This window comes from Cyprinodon variegatus, unplaced genomic scaffold (assembly GCF_000732505.1).
Source record: "Cyprinodon variegatus isolate N-32 unplaced genomic scaffold, C_variegatus-1.0 Scaffold11, whole genome shotgun sequence".
Lineage (NCBI taxonomy): Eukaryota > Metazoa > Chordata > Actinopteri > Cyprinodontiformes > Cyprinodontidae > Cyprinodon > Cyprinodon variegatus.
In genome coordinates, this window is record NW_015150464.1 from 2,793,366 (window position 1) to 2,813,631 (window position 20,266).

General features: G+C 38.5%; 1 protein-coding gene across 1 annotated transcript in view; it reads left to right on the plus strand.

Moving 5' to 3' along the window:
• Window positions 1–20,266, plus strand: part of grin2b (glutamate receptor, ionotropic, N-methyl D-aspartate 2B) — a gene marked incomplete at its 3' end in the record, with an annotated part of 154,446 nt that overhangs the window by 104,210 nt on the left and 29,970 nt on the right. The window contains exons 5-6 of the mRNA XM_015380312.1: window positions 11,814–11,957; window positions 14,761–15,031. Of these exons, the coding sequence (XP_015235798.1) occupies window positions 11,814–11,957; window positions 14,761–15,031 (415 nt within the window). The remainder of the gene's footprint in view (window positions 1–11,813; window positions 11,958–14,760; window positions 15,032–20,266) is intronic.

Below are 20,266 nucleotides of genomic sequence, written 5' to 3' on the forward strand. Positions count from 1 at the left end.
CTAACCAAGACCTTATATTGTCTTGGTCTATGCCGCTAAAAGTCTATATTCTCTCTGTACCCCTTGGTTGTTCAAAAAAAATATATATTTCTTCCTAAACACCAATGTATAACCCAACTTTCAGTTGTAACTGACTCCGTCAAAAGAAAGAGAGAAACCAAAGAACCACTTCCTTTGAATCCTTTGTCTCAGAAAAAGATGGCAGCATGCTTTAAGTGCTCATCCGTTTTGTTTATGGTAGTAAAACGTCTATAAAACCTCTGTTGAGAGAAGATATTATTTCTCTAATAGGTCTGATGATAAATGTTGAGAGTTAATAAACTTTTTTAACATAAGAATACAAAACAAGAAGACTTGTTTGTCAACTGCAACCTCTAAATTAGATAATATTCAATAAAGGATAGGCTTTTTTAGCTGTGCCAAATAGAAAAAGTCATTTTTCACATTCTTTGATTTTTTATTGTTCACACTATCCATATAAAAAACAAAACAAAGGACAGATTCCAGAAAACTACCGTTATGTAATTTATATTGGCTCACTGGAGAACACTGAACAGAAATAGTATAAATGGCTGAAAAACCACTGCTCCACATCACAGCTGGTCTGTATTTCAGACGATTAGAGCGCTTTTGAATAAAATGTTGGACAATACATAAAATATCAGCATCTCCAAAGTTCATCTGCTAACATTAATTAGCTGTTACAGATTTGTGGTTGCTGTAGCATCACAATGATGACCAGAGAATCCTCTCCTAGTCTGAACTCTGCATTTTATTGCTTCCTGGCAGTAAAACTTGCATTACTACAGAAACACGTCTTGTCCTTCAAAATAAAAGCACAACCCAAGTAAAACTGTTTCTATGTGTTTCCTTCAAGGAACATATCTCTAATTAAAATAGCTATGTTGACCATTCTTTACATGTAAAGTCAAATATTCTGTCAAAGACAACCTCGTCACATCTTTAATATCCTAATTTGGAGAAAAAGAATAATAATTTGAATTCTTAGTGATAATCAGTTTTGCTTTACAGGCTGACTAGATGTCATTTCTTCACTGCAGTCATAAGACCCTAAAAAAAAAAAAAAGTAATTTGCATCTCTTGTGTGTAGCAACCATCAGAATTTAACACGCACTATTAAACTGTAATATACCACAGAATTAATTCACCTGACAGTTATTCTACCTGCGTTAATATTTATTAGCTAAGCATAATTTAGCAGCCAGGTCTATCAGAAACATGCGTAAGAGCCTGAGAACACGCATAGTTGCGTGTTGTGTTCTCTCACCTATTCCTGTAGAGCCTCATTCATTTGGTCGTGCTGAGCGCACACAGACACATCTACTGTGACAGAACTATTAGCAGCCTACAAGGACCAGAGGACAAACAGGGGCAGCAGCATCAGACTGCACAGGCCTCTCAGTGGGCCTTCCGCTAAACATAGAGCAGAAATGGGCCACGGAGAAACAGCCGCTGGAAGCATGCAAATGTGCCTGACTGTTTATGGTATAAACTTGAAGCTGAACCTCGTCTGATTGGTTCATGGGGTGAACTAAAAGCACTTTCACTTAATTACATTCGTGCTATCCTCCTACTTCTCTCTTTTTTTTGTGTCTTTTCAGGTTTTTAACAAGACATTCACATGTCGCACTCATATCTCTTCACTTTCCAAACCCTATTAGGACAAATTTAGTCAAACATTTTAATGAAGACATGTTCGCTTTTAATGGAGACTCAAAAAAGTACTTAAATAAGGTCGCTGTTAATTAGATGACTGTCCAACAAAATGTTCAAGCCAATTAAGACTGTATGTGTTTGATTAGAGATAAGTAGGCTTACTTGATAAGAAATGTGATGATGGGGCGCGAGGAGAGGGAAACAGAAGAAGAAGAGGAGCCCGGCAGTGAGTTCAGGTTTAATTGAGGTAGAGATGATAATTCTCTGTGTGTATGAGTGCGTATGAAGTGGCTGAAAAGAAAAAGAGAGTGAGGGTGTTCTGTAGATGAGCCTATACCATGTCAGACCAGCATACACTTATAGACAAAACCTGTTTATTCCTTTAGTTTAGTACGGAAGATACACTTTAAACTACCTCAATAGGCGTGTATTCCTTTAGTCATGTACAAAAAAACGATTTAATTAGTTACTTTTTGGTGTTTTTTTGAAGAGTATTTCAATCTGACCTTAAGTTGTTTTTTTATGGACATGATTACAGGGATACTTGCCCATTGAAGTGTTTTAAAGGTTTTTTTTCATATAAAACTAAAGAGATAAATGCAAATCAGACGTCTTGTGCATGCATATTGACTAAAGGTATGCTGGTCTGATGGAGTATGCTGATCTGACTGAACAAGGGCCATTTTTATCAATATGTGAGTTAAGAAGCATGTGGTAATGGTGGCTTCATCAGAGCTGAATGTTGCTTAGCACTCGTGTGTTTGTGCGAGAGTGCGCTTCTGTGGGTGAACGCCTGTGGCTGTGGCGAGTTCATATCTCCTTCCCACCGTCTTTCGAATTCATATATCGAAGCGAAGGCCAGCTGTTCCTTCTCTGCTCACCTCCCACTCCAGCACCCTCTTTTAGCATCACTCCATCCTCTCTCTCTCTCTCTCTCCCTGGCTGGCTTCGCTCTCCATCAGGCATTGCAGCAGCAGTCAATAGCAACACCCCCTGTTCAAGTTCAAAGGATCCTTTATAGGCAGGACAGAAATATGCACTGCCTAAAACCCTCCCAGCAACGGACTCCATCGTCTCTCATTCTTACACCTTCTTGTCTGTGTTTTCTATCTGATTTCGACTCCTGTACTTACAGGCAAAAGCATATACTCCTTACAAGCTTTGAAACTTAATCGAAAAAGAAAAAAAAAAAAAAGTATCTGAAGGCTTTTAGTTTTAAGGTTAAGTAAGGGTTTAAATTATCTTGCAAAATCCCCTTAAAGTTCTTCACATTTGCATTTTTACTGTTTGTTCTGTGAAATGAAACTATACAGAAGCACCTTAAAACTTTGTATCAGCATGAGGAAAACCTCTGAGCATTGCTTATAGTTTGAAGATGCAATATAATATAATCACTGTAATAGTTAAATTAATATAAACCATTCTGGACATTTAATTCTTTGCTGGTATCATTTCATGATGCAAGTTTGATGTTGTTTTCATCTTGGTACGTAGAATACATATTTGTTTTGGCCACCACAATTAGCCAATAGAATTACATAAAATATGAATTACACAAAATAGTTGAGCCTTTTATAATCTTTGAATAATCCTAGCATGATAAAAAGGAGCAAAAATCTTTAATTGGACAGATATGAAGCTCCCATTCCAGAAAACAATGAAAATCTGGATCTGTTATTTTACTGGATAAAACACACATGTCCTAAATACATCCTCAAATCTTGCAATGAGAAGCAACCAATTGGTTAAAGAGTTAAAAAAAATTGGAAGTTTAATAAATTTCTTTGTATTTCAAAACTTAGAAACAACTCTGACTCAGTATTTTCTCACTAAACAAACAAGTTTAATTTTATCTTTAACCATGTCGTATGCATAGTGTGTCTGAAAAACCAAATCTCTTCATGCTTCTTTTAAACTTTTACACTAAATAAAATATAGTGCAACGATTACTTACATATGTTACATTATAAATAAATAGATGTGGGGCATTTATTCTTAACTGTTCTATAATTACATTAAGAAGTTAGTTAGAGAACATTAGAAATCAAGCAATCCAATGAAGAACGAAAAAAACCCAGACAGGTCAGTTAAAGACACTGGAAATGTTTAAAGATAGTTTTCTGATTTTCTATTCTTGAACATCTTACACCAATTAGTAAAGAATCTTAAAATAGAATGAGTTTGGCATGATTGCAAACCTGCACAAGATATGGCCCTCCATCTAAACCTACAAGGTTTAGATGGAGGGCCATATCTTGTTAGCTTTCATTGGATCTAAAGGAGGAATCTAAATGGAAGAATCTTCTGGCAGGATAACTGTCACATATCTGGTCTATTAATGTGAAGATAAAAAAGAAAGCCATAAAAGGTCCTTTTTTACAGTTATGCAGACAGAGAGCAAAGCCATTGAAGAAATTGATCAGAAAAAAAAAAAGCTAAATGTTTTGCCCCAAATTTAAAATTATAGGGAAAACAAATATCAGAAATCGTCCTGGACCATCCCTGTTCATCATGATACGGGAAATGTTTCTTCAGCAGTGATGATGCCACACAGGTCAACGATCATGGGAGGATAGAAGCAGCTGAATATTTGGAGGAAGCAGCTAGCCGCTTCTTACAGTTGCATTAGCATTGGAAGCCATATGTGCTTTGCCCAGGACACTGCTGTGTCACTGCTGTGCCACTGCTGTGTGCAGTGGACATCCTGAGATGTCTTTCATCGGAGGCCATCCATAGAAAATCCTGCACACAAGATCCACTTCTGCATTTTTTATTGGTCCTTCCAAACACATCACAGACTTTTGGAAACTTGAAGTTTCGAGTGAGAATAAACAGTTTGCTGTTATAACTGAGCAGCTTAAAGCTCATGATAATTTATAAACAATTGTTCTTTCTTACTTATTTTGTGCCAGCCCTAATCTTTGAGTTATGTGAATCCCCTTTTTCCAGACTGTATGTCTTCATTTTGCTTCCTGTATAAAGGCAACCTAACACCAAAGACAGCAGAGGATGTCCCTTAGATCAGGGCTTCCTAAAGTGGAGGTCATAAAGCACAAAGTATGGGGTCAAAAGAGAATTATCAGAATCTTCGAAATGGTAATAGAGGAGGAGAAGAAAAAAATTAAATGAATACATTATGATATAAATAAATGCAACATTGAAGGAATAAATGTAGACTTTTAAAAAACAGAAATTAATAAAAAATGTAGTTTAAGTATTAAATGAACAATAAAATAATTATTTATATTAAAAAATTGTATTCATTTGAAAATGCGTAGAATTTTTTCATTCTGCATATCCTTGAATTTAAGATAACATAATTATATGTAGCAAAGAGCAGCATTGGGATTTTGGTAGATATCTGATATATTGATATCTCACAGCTCAAATGACCGATGAATGAAGCTGATCTTTTTTTTCCTTGAAGTAGGACAAAATAATATTTTTTTCTTGTGCATTCATTGCAGGTAGTTAGTTGATTATCTTGTTCTGAATTAAAAAAGCAACAAACAAACAAAAAATAAAACCCATCAAATTTTAACTTCAGCATATTTTCTGTGACAGACTCATGCATCAGGGTCACAGGCTGAAATGTCTGCGAACCCATACCTCAGATGATTGCACAGATACTCCTCATCCAGTATAAGCTTTAGCTTATGTCAAGATGAATAACCAAAAATGTCAAAAAGCTGTTAGAAACATATCTCATAAGACCTGCAGGTGTTACAGCAGAATGGAGTGATTCTAAAAATGACTCAAATCCTGATTGAAATGTAGAGTTTCATTCTTTCCTGTCATAAGTCTATCTATCCACTGCTGTAACCCAAAGCAGTGAAACCTCCCACTAGTGAAATTGTCAAATTTATGTCCCTTCTGATGTGACATTTACACAGATCTGCAGAAAATGCTGTAGACTGAAGAGTAAATGTTCACACTTGACCTGAAGTGCTCCGTCTATACATTTACCAGCTGGTTATAATAAGCAGGACATCATGGTGTTTTTACTACCTCCAAGGCTTACAAATTGTCATTCATAGCATGTCTATGAATGTTTTTATGCATGTGCCGGAGCCTCGCTCGCTGTCTTAAAACGTATTTCTACGTGTTTGAATTTACATCATTGGTGTGTGTGTTTTCTGTATGTGTGCTTTTGCATATTTCAGAGGGAGAGTGGTAGCCGAACTAGTTCTTTTGCAGCCACTGATGTGCCCCTGTGTGTGTAATTGAAATACCTGAGTTATTGACTTTCCCTAGCCTTCAAGTCAAATAAGTGCTTTAGGAGTGTGTGAGTGCACTCATTTGAAGGCTCTGGGGCAGAGCAGCTACGGCACACCATGGGCCATCAACCATGGACTCCTCACACAAAAAGAACAAACACACACACAGTGAAGTTGGTGGAAACACATCAGTATTTGTTAATATAGAGATTGTACATTCGGGGAACGGTGACACTGAGACATCTTTATCGTAAATACACAAACACGCCCAGGTTTCACACAGAGGAGGACACCCGTGTCCTGGTTCTGTCGTCCCCTGTCTGACAGCGTGGCCTCTGTGGTTGGGCGGCTCAGGCTAAGCTGCCTCCCTCTCTGTGTAAACGGCTGGCTGTCTGCCTGACACACACTTCCTCCAGCGACTCCTGGCTCTCTGCCTCTTTCCTGCTCCCGTTCCATACAGGATCACAGCCATCTGCCAGCATGGCCCTCCCTCTCCTCCATTCATCCCATTGTCGCCACAGTGTCCTTTGCTCCAGGCTTCAGATCTTGGTTATCTTTTGTTTTGGACGTCTCTATTTTTCTTCTTCCTTTACTTTTAATTCCTGCTCTTCTCTGTTCTCTTGTTTGATCCCTCTCTAATTTTTCCTCATCATTTTTCCTCTATTTCCCTGGATCTCTCTGTCATTTTATGCCCAGCCTCCACAAAGCATTCATTCTGCTTCCTCCTTTGTAGTAATGGCGTTTGTGTTTATCGTCGCCAGTGTTGACGTCAGCTGTGGATCCACAGAGAAGGCAGTGACCGGCTCAGCGGTCTATTCAAAGCCATCCTGGCCGGCTTCTTCCATCTGGCTGACCAGCTCTCTGGCCTTTCTACCCCTCTGGGAATTTTAATTCCCACTAATCGATCGCTTTGTGCCAACAGAGGTGATAATGTGGACAAACCCTAATTGTTGTAGCTGTAAATGAAGAGCGGTGTTGTGCAGCACTTAATTTTAGTCAATGACTCTGACCCCTCATCCTCAGGATTCCTTTTCATCCTGGAAAAATCTAAAAAACAACTCTAAAATTGATTTCTGTATTTTTATGTGTGGAAAAGCATTAAAATAAGAATATAAAGAACTGTCCTTGTGTCCTTCCACCATTCTGTGTTTAAATTATTCATTATTTTCTTCCTTTCTGCTAGTTCTCCACTTTTTACTCCCTTCCTGATGTCTATAACAGCATCTTCATGTTATCCATTTATGTGATTGTTCACTTCCCTCAGTCCTTCCTTGTTCACTACCCTCTGTCTTTCCTTGTTCCCTTCAATCTGTCCTTCCTTGTTTATTTCCCTCTGTCCTTTCCTCTTCTCTTTCTTTCTTTCTTTCTTGATTTTATCACATTTTTACTCTCCTTCCTTCCGACTCACCATTATTCTCTACTTCCTCCCTTCTTTCTGTGCTTTTTTTTTCTTTATGTCCTCCCTTGCTTTCCTCTTCATTTACTTATGCCTATCATGAGCACACTGTGTCCTTCCTCCCTTATTTCCTTTCTCTATATTTTAATCATCTGTCTGCTTTTCCATCCTCATGTATTTATTTTTCTTGCCATCTGTTTTTCTTTTTCCCATTTCCTCCCTTCATCATGTCAGTCCTTTGATACTTCCACCCTTGTACACTTATTCTTTTTTCCTTCCTTCTTGTCCATCCTTGCATCCTTTCTGTCTTACTTCCTCATGCTTCATTCAGGTTTTATGATTTTAAAACTCTTCTTTCAGCATGTGTTTTTCTTAAGGCTAATAAGAATTCCTTTAACCTCTTGACTGTGTTAGGCAGTGCTTTAATATTGCCTTTATGAAGAGAGATATGGAGAAAGGAACCCAGGGGAAAAGGTGAGGTGGGGGTTCATAGTGACACGGGTGCTCAGCTGAGGATAAAAAGGGGAAGCGGGCGAGTGCAAGTCTGGAAATTCAATTATAAGTGTGCCCTGGCCGTGATTCCAGTGGTATTAATGGGTACGCCAGAGCAGGAAAAGAGATAGAGATGGATGAGGAATGAGTAAAAAAAGAGGACGAACAGAGGGAAATGGAGAAATGCACTGAAGTGAAAATGGGTAGATGATGCAAGGTCAGTGCTGGTGTGTCAGTATATCTTAATCTTAACACAGTCTGAAATAAACAAGAAAATGAACAGATAGAACCAATTAATAGCTATATTAAAGCATATGTTCTTATTCCACTCATCAAATTACCTGATTTAAAACTAAATAAAATAAAATATGTGATTTAATTTGTTCTGCATGGGGATGCAGTTTGTAGTAATGCTGTCTTGCAGCAAGAAGGTTCACACACAGTCCAAAATCATGACTATTAGGTTAATTGGGATTATTAAATTGTCCTTAGGTGTGAGTGTGTGTGCATGGTTCTGTGCCTTTGTGTGTTTGTGTGCTGCCCTGTGACAGACTGGCGACCTGCCCAAGCTGTACCCTGCCTTTCGCCTATAGATGGTTGGAGATAGGCACCGGCCCAACCTCCACCCTGATGGAAAAAGCGGGAGAAGAGGATGGATAGAGGGATGGATTTTGTTTAATTTCCAAAATCTTGGTCAAAAAAGACCCCACACTCATGCAAATCTTCCTCTCCAGGAAGGGCTCGGTGAAAAAGGAAGGATAAGAGATTGAAAGAGGAAGCCAGAGTACCCGGGGAGAACCCAAACACGCACAGTAAAAAACATGCAAACGGCAATCAGATAGACCCTTTTCTTGCTGCGAGGCAGCGGTGCCACAAGCTGCGCCTTCATGCAGCCCATCCTCACAGTCTCTCCACTATGATCAAACAGTGAATATTTCCCTAGATACTTGTTAATTGGAGTAGCTGTAAGTGCAAAGCAGACTGATAGCATCTTGACATAAAGCAGCTACAGCAAGGACTTTTGTAGAACTCCTTAAATTCACTTATACGTCTGCAAAAATAACCACAAGATTTGAAACCTCTATTTCAAAATGAGATGTATGATGCAGCCACACTGTTTGTACTGTGAGCATGAGATGAAAAACTATTATAGTCACACTTACTTGACCCATTATCATGCTTTCATTGAATGATCAACACTTTGTTTTTTTGTGCATGCTTTCAATAAAAGCATGAACTACCATGCAAGTTTAAGTTGAGCTTCTGTGGAATAAACCATTTCATGTAAACAAAAAAATATAAAGTAATATTGGCATAGAATTCATTTCTGTTTGCAAACCAAATGTGAAAACTTGGAGCGTCTTTATGCCTCCTGTTTCCCAGATGTTGTTAAATTATTAGTTCAGTGTCATGTCAGAAAGTTTTCAAATGGTTAACATGAAAAAATAACAATGACTAAAATGAAAAAGGATGAAAAAAATACCAGTATTCCCAGAATAATATTCATTCTTCAGCTCTAACTTAAGTTTTTTATGAGTTGCATTTAGTTTTTCCACAACTTTTTTGGATTTAGCTTCATCTTTGTTTCATAAATAATGACATAAGGAAATCTGCAGTGAGTGGGTTTGCACACTTGAGGTTAGATTTAAATAATTTTGGAACAGGGATTAGCAGAGAGCAGATGGTGTATTTCTATTTACCATGACTGTACATAAAGTTTGTGTTTTGCTTGGAGGCATTATCATTCTGAAAACTTTTCCTTTTCAATTGTGTCTGAGTATTACTAAATACAGTAATATTAATTTTCAACTGAATAGTCGCTGATGAAAAGGGTGAAATCGGCACAGTGCCCTGAAATTTAAAAGCACTGTTTTGATTAGTCCAGTGAGATTCTGAATGTACAAAAAAAAATCACTTGAGACAAAAAAAAGAAAAAGAGATTAAAATAGTTATTTTCTACTTCTGATCAGCCCATTTATACACAAGGTTTACCAAAAACTTAATGATATTTAGCACAGTGTTTGTGTAAAACATAGCAGTAGCAAATGCAAGCCAAAAGTCTCACCTTTCCACACAGACGGACTCCTTTTTGTTTCTATTTAAGCAGTTCTGCTGAAATTTGATAATAAATTCTCAGAACATTATTCTTGGGACACCATCTGTCAGCAATTACAATCATTTTTCTTAAATCCTTCCATATGTGGTGATTTAAAGAGGTTAACGCATTGCCCTATAAATTTTGCTCACATGAGGAATAAAAGTAGGAATACTGGAAGAGAGCAGTTATTTTACTGAGTCAACAGGATGAGCTACAAATGTCAGCAAACTCTTTTTATTACGGACAGAGGTCACATAGAAATAAAAAAACTCAAAAACTAAACCTTTTCTTTCTTACCTGGAAAACTTTATGCTCACAAACAACTGTAAGGTTAGGTCAGTGGTCTGGCTGTTAACTTTGCTAAAACTGTACATCTAATCTTTGGTTTAAGTGTGTCAGCGTGGTTTTCTTATCTTAAAAACAAGAATTTTTTCAGTTTGTTACTTAAGGGTAGAAAAAAAACACATTTGAGAGATAGTTTTAGTGGAGTGGAAGACATCTTCCCTTCTCACTCATTTAATTTTACAAACCCGACTTTTTCTTGGGCTACAAATATTTAGGTAAAGGGAGAACGCACACTCTGCTTTTTTATTTTTATATCAAGTGATATGCCTTTTTTGACACTTTCTTGTTAGAAATACCCTTTTTGTCAAGAAAATCATCTGTTTTCTTGTGTAATCAATAGGCATCCATTCCCTTTGGATATCAGACACGCCAATCTGTTTTACAGAGCTGTGCTCTCAAAGGCTCCTTTTTCTCAAAACAATTTGTTCAGAAAATACCCATCTGCTTATAAGACCAAAGGCATTTTGTCATTGTTATTTATGTTTTACATTGCAGTGAAAAATCAACATTTGATCATCAATCAAATTCTTCTCCCTTCTGACTCTTGATTCTGCTTATAGTGGCGTTGGGCAGTACATGTTCTCTGTAGTAATACTAAATGTTAACGAGTCAAACTACAGCGCCTCTCCAATCAATCAGCTACATCACTTGATCGTCATTTTATTCTTGGCATTTAGCAGAGTTTGGCACCTACAGTATCACCTTGTCTGGTTGTGAACTAACATTTAATCGACCATAAAATACACAAAAATGGGAAACTCATTCATATCAATTAGCCTGTTTGTAGCATGAACTTTAAAGGTAAATAAACATGATGCTGTACATGATGCACAAGGGAGTTTGACTCTCACACGGTGACTCACATACACAGCAGCAAGCTAATGATGCAGAACTGCAGGACCGTGTCTAGACTAGTAGTTCTCACCTCCTCCTCTTCTTCTGTCTGGCTCAACGTTCTGGTGCCAACACCGGTGGCAACACGCAGGCTCAAGAAATAAGTGTTTAAGAAATTTTTGTTAAAGAGTCAATTAGATAATACGACTTTTCTTATTTGGTATATGTTGTCTGTCAAGCTCAGGTTTAACACTTCCTAGGCGAAGGGCTGACGTCTGTAAATGTTTGAATTTTCTTTGAGTTTCTGCAGGATAAATGACTGCAATATCACGCATATCACCTACTTTTATGAATCTAATATTGAATAGGCTACACATAAGTTGGAGTGTTGATTTATAATAAAACAAACTGATGAAAATAGCTGATAAGATTAAAGACAGCAGCTCTGAGTCCACAGAATTTGTTCCAGCCACAAACTCATTAAAGGCGTCATAAAGGGAACTAATGAAAACCATGACCGGTGTCATTACAAGTCCACAGGAGTCCTCTTGTCTTTCTCCTCTGTGAGCCAAAGAATAAAGGCAGCTAAATTAATGTTCGCTCCAATAATGTAACAAAACCCGCCACTGTCCTTTAAGTAGTGGCCATTCTCCTCTGTGTGTAATGCCGGCTAAATTAAAGTCCAGTCCAATACTGTTGCATAACCGTTTACACTCTGTCTTTGTTCCTCTGTGTGTGTTTCTGTTATTACTAGGACGACAACTCCATGTTCTTTCAGTTTGGCCCCTCCATCGAGCAGCAGGCGTCTGTCATACTAAATATCATGGAGGAGTATGACTGGTACATCTTCTCCATCGTCACAACGTACTACCCCGGTTATCAGGACTTTGTTACTAAGGTAAGGCCATGCAGCAGAAGGATCATGCATTTACACTGCACTGCAAAAGTATTGATACCCTTTGAAGTTTTTCACATTTTCTTACGTTACCACAATGTTTGAAGTAGTTTTATTTTCTTATACTTTGGACCAATACAAAGTAATGCATAACTTACATGGGGGGGGGGGGGAAATTTAAGCTGTAGTTAGTGTTGCACCGATACCGATACCAGTATCGGACAGGGCCCCGATACTGCCCTAAAATGGTGGCATCGGTATCGGCGAGTACCAACAAATAGGGCACCGATACCATTTTGAGAGCCATAAGTTTATTCAGCTATTGTCACCCACTCCTGGTAGGCAATAAAAAGTTCTACTGGATTCACTTTGTATTAGATTTTTTCCTGCTTCACAAAGGTAGGCAGCAGCTTGACAAAGCCATGATGGCAATTATTTTACATTATTATGTTATTGGTATCGGCCGATACTGCACAGCCAGGTATCGGGTATCGGTATCGGGGCCAAAAAATGTAGTTAATGAAATATAGCCAGTTTTTAGGGTATTTCTCTACCTTTTATTTTACATCTACATAGTTAATTAATTGCCCAATCAAATTAGATCCCACACATCCTCTTAAGTTATTATTAAACCCTTTTACAGATGAGTTAGCTACTTTACCTTTATGCCATTCTGAGGTAAACCTTTGAAAAGTCTTTAGTCTGCTTAAGGTTTCTCTGACAAACTTCCCTTTCCTTAGTAAAAACAGAAGATTTCCCCAGCATGATAAAACCAGCACTTTTGATAGGACAGCGTAATGTGTACCACAGGTGGACCACCATTAACAGTTCAGCTCACGGTAATTTTGAATCTTTGCCATTAAAGGCTCCACTTTCTGCCTAAAGGCTGGTTTATACTCAGAAACCAGGTGTTGCAGTGAAAGCAAATGTGCCCCCCCCTTCCACTGACACTCTGGTGCACCTCTCCAAAATTTTAGGTGACCGCAGACAGGAGGCATCTGATTGGTCAAATCTACATCCCAGCTACACTATACGTATTTCCTGTTTGGTAACTTTACCAGCTTAGACCAGCTAGAACAGCAAGGTGCGCAAAAACGCAGGGACCCTTTTTCCACCTGGATCCCCGCTCTTTTTCGCTCTCATGTCCCTCTGTTGTCACACAAACTTACCCCCACTTCTTCAATGCCTCGGCCAGATCTAGACCCACAGCTAGTTCCTGATTGTCCCTCTTGCGTTGTGGAGTGGAATTACATACAGCAGACCACACTTTAATATTAGGCATAAATCAGAAATATCTGAGACAAACTCGCTGCGACACACTGCTGCGGGGAGGATAACCAGCCCTTAAGGGTTGCCAATTTTTCCTTCCCTTTCTGCTACATGTAAAGTAGCAAAAATGTCATATTCATTTTCAATGAAAATGAAATTACCTATGATAAAGTGCTTAAATTTCACAGTCCTGTTCAGTTATATATATTTATGATTAATCCTGTGAAGTTCATAACATTCCTTTTTACTTTGGCTGACTTATAAGAAATATGGTGACTTATAATATGTTCATTATTATAACCCTAAGGCTCAGTTGTCTGGTACATATTACTGGATAAAACTAAGAGTGCATCATAGGAAAGCCCAAAAAACTATCTGATGCAGCATAAGTCCAAAACCGATGATTTTCCACCCAATTTACAATCACCTACTTCCTTGTGTTACTCATCTAAATAAAGTACAAAACAATTAATCTGTTTTTCTTTTCTCTTTTTGTGCATAAATGTGAAAAAAGGTCAAAGCGTTGTAATATTTTCAGAAGATATTTCTGTATTTTCTTTAAAAAGAAATCTTCAAAGCAGCTAGATGTTACCCTGGAGCCCTCCTCCTGACCTGGAGCTCAGCTAGTCTCCTGAGATTATCACCTGGAAGATTTCCCAACCACCATGTTGGCTATATTCATGTTTAATTAGCATCATTTCTCATTTTCTTAATCTGTCTAACACCACTTGTATAGCCGAGTGTTGGCCTGCAAAAAAACGACCTGCTTAAAAATAGGGCAGTACCAAAATTATATCTCAAACCACCCACATAAGAAACAAGAAGCAAAGCGCTTTTTCAGTAAGTCACCAACTGTCCCAGGACAGGATTTTTACTGTAAGTAATAGAGATTTTTTTTTTATTAAACTGAATTAAAGAGCAATATATAATTTTTGACATGCATTGCATTCAGGTGTTAGAGGAGACTGTTTTCGGAGTCAAACAGGTGCCAATAACAAGAAAAATGTATTAAACTTTTAGAAGTTTCCAGTTTCAGCCATAACAATTAGAAGCTCTACTTAATATTTAGCACATATATGCAGATTTGAAATATCTTCTAAACATTGAAAAGTAGAATGTATACGCCTGACTAAACTTTATAGTAAATCAGGAGGAAATGGTAAAAACAGTCAGAAGGTTTTCTACTACCATAGATGCGAGTAGCAGCCATTATTTATACCAAAGTGCGGTCATGTCGCCCTGACTTTCGACTCAGAATTACGACTCTCAGAAGAGTTTCAGTAGAAATTTCCTTCTTGCTGGTCAGACATTTAGACTTCAGAGGACAAACAGTTTACAAACAACAGGCAATTTTATTCTTTTTTGTGGGTGTCATAGTCAGTCATTAGTTCTTTTTTTCAACCACAAAGTCTTTAGAGCTGATACAAGTTCCAGTTTTTTTATAGTCTCATTCCTCTGTACCAGTTTTAAAGTATCACTGTTTTATTAACTTGTGTTAGCAAGTGTTTTCCCATAACCGTACTTGTATCTCCCTCAGATACGAAACACCATTGAGAACAGCTTTGTTGGCTGGGAGATGGAGGAAGTTCTTCTGCTGGACATGTCCGTGGATGATGGCGACTCAAAGATCCAGAACCAGCTGAAGAAACTCCAGAGCCCCGTGATTCTTCTCTATTGCACAAAAGAAGAGGCCAACACCATCTTCGAGGTGGCCCACTCTGTTGGGATCACTGGTTATGGCTACACTTGGATTGTCCCCTCGCTGGTAGCTGGAGACACTGTTGTAGTGCCTGCAGAGTTTCCTACAGGTAGGACAGAAAAAGTGGAAAATCTTGGGCTGTTTCTCAATATATGTACTTGTTCGTTCTTGTGTGCTTGTCAAATGTTACCAGCCTCAGCCTTAGCAATGTTCCAATTCACAAGAACACAAGATCGAGAACGGACAAAGTCCCCAATTGTTGTTCTCACCCTTCCATCTTTACTGAGCATGCATCAGAGCAGACTTGTCTGTTCTCCAGATTGACAGCTGTCCCAGCATGCACTGCTGCAGCAGCAGCTTCCAGTAGTGCACTCACAGAGCTCAGTGTTAAGTTAAAAGTTCTCTTTTCTGTTGTTTTACAAAAAAATACATTTTAAAATCATTTTAAGAACCGTGTGTAAAGTACTGCTGGCTCTGATGGGAATATTTTGTTTTATTGGACAAAGTGTTCATTCTATATGTGTTTCTGACTGTGTTAATAATTATTCCCTGACTAAATAAAAAAAGTAATGATATATTATTATCAATAACAGGAGGGAAAATGCTCTTCCAGATGAGCTGAGGGTGTGGTGATGTCACCAGTACGCTTCTGATCCAATTGACCCATGTTTATACTGCATGCTCCCGTTCTTCCCAAGTCTATGCTTTCCTTTGTTATGGGCAAGAACATGCTTGGTGAGAACAAGAGTTCGTACTCACGTTCTTGATTGAGAAACAGCCTTGATCTTTAATGTTAGCTGTCTTTCTGTTCAAAATCTTCCAAACCTGTTGAGTAAACCATTGCCCATTTTTAAGTCAGGGACCATTTGTTAAGAAAGAGTGGTTTATTCCATTTTACAAGACAGTTAAACTGAAATAAATACACCTAAGCACCATTTGTCATCCCACAGAAGCAAAGCATATAACATGTAACTTTAAGTGGTTTTAAATGTGGATGTTGGGAGTTTTTTTTCTGTGTAAAAAGAAAAGAAACAAAGCGACCTTTTTATAATGACAAGTTGGGAGCCTCTTTGTCTTTGTCTCCTCCCACATCACCACTGGATGTCACTCTAACCTTTGAAGGTCAACAGCAGTGACTTCTGAGTTGAGGCGTATTAAGCACTCAACCTGCACATGCAGTCTGTCAGGCGCACCTGTCAGGCTGCCAAATGTAACACAACTTGCAGCTCTTTTAGGTGGACAGAGTCTTTCAGGAAGGCCAGCTCCCAGTGGGAAGAGAAAACCTTTCATTGTTGGTGGTGTTGCTGCCATTCTTACCAAATGAACATTCTTTTCTTTCAGTCTGCTCCCCTCGCTGGGACACAGTCGGGCTGTGTAAGTACTCGGTATACCAGAGCCTGATCATTTGTTGGTGTTTGGCTTGTTGATTTACAGTGATAATTAAACCAATCCCTGTCCTCAGCAGTTTCAGGGGAATGGTTTTCCGTAACTCAAGCTTTTTACCTCTGCGCCCTTATTTGACATCTGTGGATGATTTACTCTAAATGGTAGCGCGTTAGAGCACCAGAGAAAAATAATGGATTAATGCAGCCGTGTGTTTATGCTGTAGTGTGTGAAACTGGATGTTTTCACGTTAGTCAAGGGAACCAAATCCGTTAGTGTTTGCTCCAAATCAAAATTCCACTTTGTAAAGTTTTAGCCATTACCGTATTGGTTATTTAAATCCCATAATGACTTTCCTCTTGATTTATGTGGCCAAAGAGATAATCGTGTTGTTTGTGTACTGCCTGACTGATTGCTAAGTGGAACTGTGGAGTGTCTGCATACAGTTTTTTTTTTTTTTTTTTTTTGGTGAGACTGAATTATCATGGCATAAATCAAATGGGACGTGATGACAAATACTAGGCGAAATGTCAACTTCTCGTTTTATGCATGATGAATAAGGCACCGAAAGCGCCAAAACACGTTAGTCAAAGCAAGCCTGCCTTTGAACAACAACACCGAATGGAAAAGAAAGTGTATAAATCATGGTAAATTGAATATGCTGAAACTTAAGACAGATTTTAGCAGGCCAAGCTGATCGCTGATCTTATGCTGCAGGTTAGGTGCAGTCCAAGGTGAAGGGGGCTAATATCTCTCAAACAGTTTCACATTTTACTATTGAAGGGCTACACAATTAATTATATTCTAATGGGTTGTTATGTGATAGACCAACACAAATTATGTGATTAATGTTTTTCAATTACTGAATTACATTTGTGTTCAGCTTTCCCAAGGTGATGCCTTGTAAAACTGCTGGCAATTACCCTTGCAGGTATGCCTGTAACTGCAAGACACATCTACACACTGAAGTTCTGCACTCTTCTTTACTGAAAAGGCTGACTGACCTTTTCAGTAAAGAAGAGTGCAGAACTTGGTTATGGAGGATCAGTGTCTGAGCAATTCAAATGCATATGTTTTGACCTAAAACACTTAATTGCAGCTCTGGCTTCATTCTAAGGGTAGTTGTAATGCTGCAAGATGAGTCTTTGCCTCTTATGTGGCCGGTAAAGACGGGCATACACTGTATGGTTTTTTGCCGTTTTCGGGCCGAATTTCCAGTCGTGCAAGAATTTTTTTTGATTGGGCCGAATTTCAGCCTCATGGTGCACAGAGCATGTGGGCGGAGCAGAGCCTCGATGGAGCGGTGGAGCGGAGTGGAAGAAATATGGTGGAGTGGAGAGTGGTTTTCAATTCAAAGGCCGGAGTGAGGATTTCGCTCCGCTCCAGTTTGCTCCCATGCGCTGACAAGGTCAACAAAAATGTTGGATTATAAAATTTTTAAAATAACATTTATTTGATGTAAAATAAATTAGTAATTAAATAGGAAACGTGGGGCAACATGAATGGATCGAGGTGTTACGTTCCCAACAGGGAAACAGTGCACCCATTTAACAGCCAGTTAAATAACACAATACACATGTATCTGTCACATCATTAAATCAAACGCCGTGTGTCCCGGGGCCCTGGCATAATTACATGAGGGAAAATTGTCAGAAAATGCCTTCTGAAATTTTGAGCGAGCTTGGAGCGATTTCGCCGGGAGTGACAGGAAAATTAAGGTGACAGGGGAGCGGATTTTGAGTGGAATTTTTGAGATTGGATCGAATGAGCGAACATCCTCCTGAGCGGGGAGCGGGATTTGCACGGCGCTCCACTCCGTTCACATGTTCTGATGGCCTGTCGTACGTTGTGTAATATACAGCGGGGTAACGAGGGCCGATAAGCCTCTCATGACCACCTACCGTTCAGGAATCCTAAGGCTGGGAGAAAATCAAACATGTTTGAAATTCAGTTGGCCGTCGGAAGATCGCATCAGAGCGTCACGCCGTACATTGTGAGAACATGCATTGTGAGCTGTGAACTTTTATACCCTGCAGTTTTGTTGTACGGTTTGAGCTGCAGCTTCTTGCAACGATTGAAAAAAACCGCACAGTGTTTGCCCGGCTTAACAGATTTTCTATCAGACTTAATCTGCGTGTTGTTCTACTCATTTAAGCGGCATGAAGCTGCCATGCCATAATCCGTTGTAGACATTGATAATATATTATTAAACTACGATTTCACCCAACTGGATCACCTTCCTCCTCTTCTTTGGTGTATCCACTACACCTTCACGGTGGATGTTGGGGTCCTCTTTTCAACAGTAGCTAAATATACCTAAGCTGACCTGAACTTAAAATCTCAGTTTATACTAAATAAAATGATCCGATCAATTATATATAGTTCAATGGTCAGTTATATGTAACTAATTATAGCTGCCTAATTTTCTGTAAGAATGTGGGTAAAACATCATGCTGTTGTAGATCTTAATAGGTGTGTACATGGATCCATATCAGAACGATAATCAACTAAAATCATCTCTCTCTTTCTAAATGAAATTTCCTTCCGATCTGTTAGAATAGGATTAAAATCCTCAGTCTGACATGTTTACGTAAAACATGGCCTTCAGTCTGATTATTTTCCCGAATAAACATAGCAAGTGTTGGGCAGTTTTCATGCTCATTATAACAAATAAATTAAATCAAATGGTTAAAACAGAGCTAATTTACAGGTACAGAGGAGGATGTTCTTCTTCCAGGTGGATCATCTAGATAAGTGGTCCTTCTAATCCTTCTGGTGATATGTTTACATAAGGCCGCCCTACGTGCTCTTCACTTACTGGTGCTAAAATCTGAATAGTGGAAAAATTGAAAAACTTGTTTTGGAAAGTAGCTTGTATGAGCGACTAAAATAGCAACTTTTAAACAGTGCGTGGACGAGGAGAGATGGGCTCGTGCATGCTCTCGCGTGTGCTTAATAGGTGTTCCCTCTCGGGAGCAGGTACAGGTGCATGTGCATTTTTTTTTAAGTAGAGAGGGCGGGTCTTTTAAAAAATTTGCCAAAATTCTCCACAATACCTTTAAAGTTATCTTAAAACTTAAGGCAATCTTAAAGTCCTTGTTAGAGCCATGGTGCTCAAACCTTGCTAATGTACTACTTGAGTAACACTTGGGTGGCTTCAGTGGTATTTAGAAGAGATGCATAAATTCCTTATTGTTCGTATAGTAGATCCAAACACATTAGACCTGATGGAATGCACAACATTAATCCAGGAGCAAATACAGAGCAAACTAGTCACTGTTAGCAATGCAAGTTGCTAACAGTACAAGTGATGCATTTTTTTTCTTTAGTATTTTTAAACATTTTGGCTACCAATTTACAAACTGTGAAAGATTGAATCAGAAACCCTTTATGAGATTTATCTGAAACCATTTATCAGCTGTGTTATAAAACGTCTACTTTTTATGTGAGGCGAACATATTGAAAGCTTTAGGTCTGGTTTGGTGAGAGGCCTTTGAACTTTTGTTAAATTTTCCAACTTGAATGTGGAAATTTAAGCTAAAACCTGAAAGATTAATACCAAATACACTTCATCCTTCAGTCAGTCATGCAACACTAACGAATAATAAATCTGTTTATGTGAAAAGTCTTTAAAAATTGCGACAGCTTTGTAGTTTGTTAGTTAATAGCTGTTATAAAACACTTTGAGATCAATGTTTAGGAGAATGAAAGACTTGCTGACATCTAGAAAAACTCATGTCCACGGAAAAAAGAGTCCCGTTCAAGGGGTTACAAGTTCTACTGTAATCAAAGCATAAACACGTTTGGCCTTTGATATTATTCAGTAAGCTTTTATCTCTCCTCATAACCTGGTATTAGAGAATCTACATGATGCCTTTAGGGGCATTCAAGTGCACCAAGCTCTAAACAAGCATGGGGAGAATAGACACTGTGGCATAGCATGCAACTGATGAGTTATGGT